Source organism: Astyanax mexicanus, chromosome 7 (assembly GCF_023375975.1).
Source record: "Astyanax mexicanus isolate ESR-SI-001 chromosome 7, AstMex3_surface, whole genome shotgun sequence".
In the NCBI taxonomy this organism is placed as follows: domain Eukaryota; kingdom Metazoa; phylum Chordata; class Actinopteri; order Characiformes; family Acestrorhamphidae; genus Astyanax; species Astyanax mexicanus.
Genome location: NC_064414.1, coordinates 41756634 through 41762456, shown reverse-complemented (window position 1 = coordinate 41762456; position 5823 = coordinate 41756634). Strand labels below are relative to the sequence as shown.

Sequence of the window (5823 nt, the reverse complement as noted above, 5' to 3'; positions counted from 1 at the left end):
TATCAGTAACAGATTACAGAGCATTCGCTCCACCTTAAATAAAATACTGCAGTGCCTCGTGTGGCCAGTAAGCGTCTCTGTGTAGGCCACTGTATAAATACATGTGAATGTAGGTGCTACTGTTATGTTTGTGTGGGGCAGATGTTGAAGAACTTCTTTAAAAAGCTCCCAACTTCTCAACATTTGATTTCAAAACCTGCTGTTGCAGGTAGCTGGGTTCAGATTTTCTAAGCATCTTTGGCTACATTCACATTATATTACCAGGCTAAAGTTACTTAAATACATTTTTTTTTTGCTCAGTGGGGCTCAGATCTGATTTTTTTTCATGGCTGTGAGAATGTACCAAATACGTTTTTTTTTTTTTTCAAATCAGATCTGAGCCACTTCCGAGCTGTTTGCTCTTCACTCAAGCAAAATAAATAAGCTGCTAACGCATCTATTTCCCTTTGTAAAGCTACGAGCCGTCTCTCAAAAACTGTTTTTTTTGTAGTTGGTAAAGGAGGAGACGTTTATGTGACTCATGTGAGACGTTTCAGGGACAGATCTGTCTACATTACACACAGATAGAGCTCCTTGTGAATGTGAATTTGTGAATGTGAACCGTCAGCCAAATCCGATCTGAACAAAAAAAACGGATTTGATCAAGTGGCCAGTAATGTGAAAGTAGCCTATGCCAGTGTTTCTCAATCCTGGTCCTTGAGGCTCTTAATTCTAGACATTTTAATGCTTTTACTGCATTAACACGCATTAACTCAATAATGGGCTGTTAATTGGCTGATTACCTTGTTTCGGTGGAACATTTGAGAGTAGGGAAAACGCTAACACTGTAAGACAATGAGGCTCCAGGACCAGCGTTGAACTAAGGCTGGTCTTAATGATCTACATTATCAAAAAGCTGTCCTTCTGTAATCGAACATATTAAAATGTTTGTGATACAAAACAGTAGGCTGTTTTAATTTAAAGAGGTTTTACTGTCTTTATCAGTTAAAAATAGCCATGTTGTAATCTCTTGGTCTTGTTTGGTTATTGGTCCTTTATAGTGTTTCTATATTTAAAAGACAATGCATATTCCAGCTCATACTATTGTGACAACCCAGTCTGTACCAAGAATTTCAAATATAAAATAAGGCTAAATGTGAGCCGTGTGGTTAACCATACTAGTGCATCTCAAAAAAAGAGAAAATCATTAAAAAGTTACTTTATTTCAGTAATTCAGTTGAAAATGTGAAACTATATTAAAAAACTATACTATACTATAAAAAACAGAGGGGATCTATTTTAAGCGTTTATTTCTTTTATTGTTGATGATTATGACTTACAGCCTATAAAAAACCCAAAAATCAGTGTCTCAGAAAATTTGAATATTATATTAGACCAATTGGTACTTTTGGCAGTGTGGGCAGTGTCCTGCTGGAAAATGAAATCTGCATCTCCAAAAAAACTTGTCAGCAGAGAAGCATGAAGTGCTGAATTTTCCGGGAAAACTCAGCACTGACTTTGGACTTGATATAATACAGCAAACCAACACCAGCAGGTGACTTGACTCTGAATTCTAAAATAAATAAATTTTTCAATGATATTCTAATTTGTGAGACGCACTAGTACTCCTTATAAACAACTGGTCCAAATCTTAACCTGAAGTTGATGCTAATATTACCATCATACAAAATAAAGTCATAAGATCCAAAGTTTGAAAGGTATTTTTTATTGAATAAATCTATATTTTATTTGTCCTCTTCACTAAAATGGCCTTGTTGTGACAGCTTCCGTTTGATTATGCAGTCTTTATGCAGGTTTCTCTAGAGTTTTAGGGTTCCCTGAAGAAGGACCACTGCTCGACCAGCGATGTCCACTCTGCCGTCATCTCTTACTTCCAGCTCCAGCTCACCCCCACGTTTAGAGCACTGATAAGCTGCCACACACACACCCACAGTAATTTCATTTTTACAAGTTGTCAAGTTTTATATTGTGTGTTTTATCAAGTGAATTTACATAATTAAGAATTCACACAATTGTGTGATAATTTTGACAGTTTTAAACCTGTAATTAAATATGTACTGGGAATTGTGTGATATCCAGTATAGTTACTATGTTTCGCATAGTGTAATGCTATCAAGTATCATTGCTTACCTAACATTTTCTTCTTGCCCAGTTTCTCGGACCAGTACGCAGCAAGGACAGTATGAGCAGATCCTTCATGAAAAAAATATTTTTCTTTAAATCTTCACATCAAAATTAGTGAATTCTGATATTTGTTACACATAAAAAATTGTGGGTTCAAAGGAAGGTACCATTGTTTTAAGTTTTTAACACATTTATACATAAGTCATTTATTATCTCTTATATATGTTTTCTTATTTTATACCCAAATATCGTAAATATATAGCAAAAAAAGGATAGGTGTTGCTAGAGCTGGAGGATATGACCACAATATATTTTCATTTTTATTCTGTACTATATAATTCCTACATCATTAAACCACAACTATGGCTGTATTTCTAGCTACTTGTGTCTAATTAAATCAGTCATACACACAGTATTGTCCAGCATCTATCTGTATTTTCCATGTAGATTTGTCATAAAACACCAGAATTTAACTGTTAGTCTATTTGTAGTAAACAGTGTACAATTATCAGAATTCTTATTGCCTTCAATCCAACTTGATATCAAAAATATATGTAACAAATAATTTTGTGTATCACAATAAAAAAACTTTTCACAATATGATAAAATATTGTCATATTGCTCAGTGTTAGTCCTTGCTGTACATTCAAAGGTGGCTGTATATGCAGTTTTGTTATTATATACATTGCTTTTAACCCACAACTGTATAAACATGCTGATTTTACCCGTCACAGGATCTTCTGGGATGCCATTCCATGGGGCGAAGTTGCGGGAGAAGAAGTCGTATCCAGGCTGTACAGTTGGAGCCCCTTTACTTGTAATGATGATGCTTTTAACCTTTCCACTGCTTTCACTTTTCAGCAGAGTCTCAGCCACCGGACTCAGAGATGTAAGAGCTGACCTTTAACCAAAATACTTATTTTTTCCTGGACATTCATAATGACTACTGCATATTTTACTCACACACTATATGAGGATTCTGTTAAATAATATTTAAAATGCTTTAGTAAATATTAGTATAATACATTAAGTGTCACTGTACCACACAATGATTTTCCAAGCATTTCCAAACACTTTTTGTTTTCTTGGTGATGGTTTTCACTGTTTAACACTACCTGTCACATGTATCAGCCAGACGCACTACAAGCTTCTTTGTGGTTTTACAGTAGCAAACCTCCTGAACAGGTAGATCTCCCACAGTAGCCTGTAAATAATAAGATACATTATATCTGGCCGGAAAGAGTTGGAAGGTAGATGTTGTCTCTGATGTTAAATTGAGATTTAAATATGAATTTGAGTAAACTTACCTTTATCACATTACTGAATTTGTTGAAATCCTACAGGTGAAACAGTACATAAAAATATCCAATATTATAACTATGCACTGTAGCAATCTCATTAATTTACATTCAAAATAATGATAAAAATAAGTTTTTCTTTCTTTCTTTCTTTCTTTCTTTTCTTTGTAAGGTTAACCTTTACCTGAACTTCCGGTTTGTTAAGAGGGAAGTTCATCACTAGAGATTCGCCATGCTGCCGGACCTGCAGCTCTCCACTCAAAGTCTCAAACTCCACCACAGGGTTAGGGTTTTCTGGAGGATTTTAAAGTTTAAGGGGATTATTTAAAAATGTACTTTGGTATAAATGATTGATTAGTTATTTATATCTGCAATTTGTCACCAAAAATAAAAGAGACCACTTAAAAATTATGAGTTTCTTTGATTTTACCAAATTGAAAACCTCTGGAGTATAACTAAGAGGAAGACGAATGATCACAAGCCATCAAACCAAACTGAACTGCTTGGATTTTTGCATCAGGAGGTGCATGCATTTATTCAAAAGCAGTGTATAAGACTGGTGGAGGAGAACTTGGCATGACAACTGTGATTAAAAACCAGGGTTATTCCACTAAATATTGATTTCTGACCTCTTAAAACTTTATGAATATGAACTTGTTTTCTTTGCATTATTTGAGAAAGTCTGAAAGCTCTGCATCTTTTTTGGTTTATTTCAGCCATTTCTTATTTTCTGCAAATAAATGCTCTAAATGAAAATATTTTTATTTGGAATTAGGGAAAAATGTCTGTAGTTTATAGAATAAAACAACATTTTTAGTTTATTTTACTCAAACATATACCTATAAATAGCAAAATCAGAGAGGCTGATTCAGAAAGCTCTATTTTTTTTGCAGAGCTGTATTTTCTAATAGTTTAATATAGAGATCAATATATGCAATTGAATAAAGACTAGAGAAAACATGTTTAACAGTATAACTTTTTCATTTTCAATTTTTTCAATAAACTACAATAAAACAGTTTAAAAATCCAACTTTACAAAAGGCAAATATGAGATGGACTTTCATGAAAGAAAATGAATTATTTAAGGTGATATCAGTTGAATCAGTTTTCTGATTGTTGTCTTAATTCTCAATCTTTTTTAATAGATATTATAGGTTAGTTAAAATAATAATGATCAATCGTTACTTCTTACCTTTTCTGTAAAAGAGCGCTGCTGCTGAAGCCAGTGTTGCATGACCGCACAGAGCAATTTCATTTGTAGGGGTGAACCAGCGCAGGCCAAATCTTGCCCCTTTTAAAATGAAACACCATTGATTTTTTTCATATAATAGCTTTTTAAAGTTCACTGTCAGGAATAACATTAAGGAATGCATCATTTCAGTCAAGTTCTTCATGGCCACAGACGTGTCCATATATATTTTTAAACCACAGGATCAACCCAGAGCCAGTAAGGTAATTTTTGGGTGGGGGAACATTCTCAGCACTGCAGTGACTCTGACATGGGGCTTGTATTAGTGGATCAGACATGGCAGTGCTGCTGGAGATTTTAAACACTGTGTTCATTCACTGTTCACTACTCCACCTCGTCGGTGTAAAGTTAAAGACAGGAAGCTCAGGACACTGCCCACAAGCTGCCGCCCCCAAGACCCTGTTGACTGAAAAATTCTGGTTGGTGAACTATTTAGTCCAGCAGTGACATTGGGTGTTTAAAATCTCCAGCAGCACTGCTGCGTCTGACCAACTCCATCAGCCCTACACACACTAACACACCACCACCACGTCAGTGTCACTGCAGTGCTGAGAATGACCCACCCCCCCAAATAGTACCTGCTCTGTGGTGATCATGTGGAGTTCTGACCATTACAGAACAAGAAGAAAGGAGGATAATAAAGTATGCAGAGAAACATAAGGACTACATTCTTATTATAGAACTACAAAGTACCTGAAGAAAAGCTGTCTGTTGGTTTCAACTTTGTGACAAATGCAGTCTCTGATAAGTTCATCTCCGCTGCAATTTTCTGATAGAGCTCATCCTGCAGTTTCTGAATTTGTCACATACAGAACACAGTTAATGCTATGAGTAAATACATTTAAATATCACAATGCTATTCATGCAATAAGACAGACGTGAGTGAAGCACACTCAGTGTGATATGCAAAGTGACTTACATTCTCTAACAGACAGACTGCTGCAGGATTTCCTTTAAAGGGTAAATTAGTAAATGCATCAACTGTAAATATTGGAATCTCCATTGTAAAGTTTTAGAATCCGGGGTTTGGATCAGTACAGGCTGGCTGCTTATTGTCTGCAGAACTCTTTTTTTTGCACACACAGGATATCGGGGCAGCAAACATGGACTTTGCCCTTGTGTTGTTACATCACTTTAAAGGTACAGATTGAA

General features: G+C 35.3%; 1 protein-coding gene across 1 annotated transcript; it reads right to left on the bottom strand.

Moving 5' to 3' along the window:
- Positions 1 to 1684: 1684 nt before the first annotated feature.
- Positions 1685 to 5747, bottom strand: LOC103039852 (phenazine biosynthesis-like domain-containing protein 1). The gene is made up of 9 exons (XM_007258707.3): positions 5591 to 5747; positions 5365 to 5464; positions 4615 to 4713; positions 3607 to 3716; positions 3432 to 3461; positions 3240 to 3328; positions 2850 to 3025; positions 2131 to 2193; positions 1685 to 1912 (listed from the first exon to the last, which is right to left on the bottom strand). The coding sequence occupies exons 1-9, from the start codon at positions 5672 to 5674 to the stop codon at positions 1800 to 1802; spliced, it is 864 nt and encodes a 287-aa protein (XP_007258769.2). The 5' UTR covers positions 5675 to 5747; the 3' UTR covers positions 1685 to 1799.
- Positions 5748 to 5823: the final 76 nt, after the last annotated feature.

Bases quoted from the DNA above. Each gene is read 5' to 3' on its own strand.
- LOC103039852 (XM_007258707.3), bottom strand. From the start codon at position 5,674: ATGGAGATTCCAATATTTACAGTTGATGCATTTACTAATTTACCCTTT. The intron at 3,462-3,606 runs GTAAAGGTTAAC...TTTCACCTGTAG, and splicing joins TTAACAAACCGGAAGTTCAG to GATTTCAACAAATTCAGTAA. The intron at 3,329-3,431 runs GTAAGTTTACTC...TATTATTTACAG, and splicing joins AATTCAGTAATGTGATAAAG to GCTACTGTGGGAGATCTACC.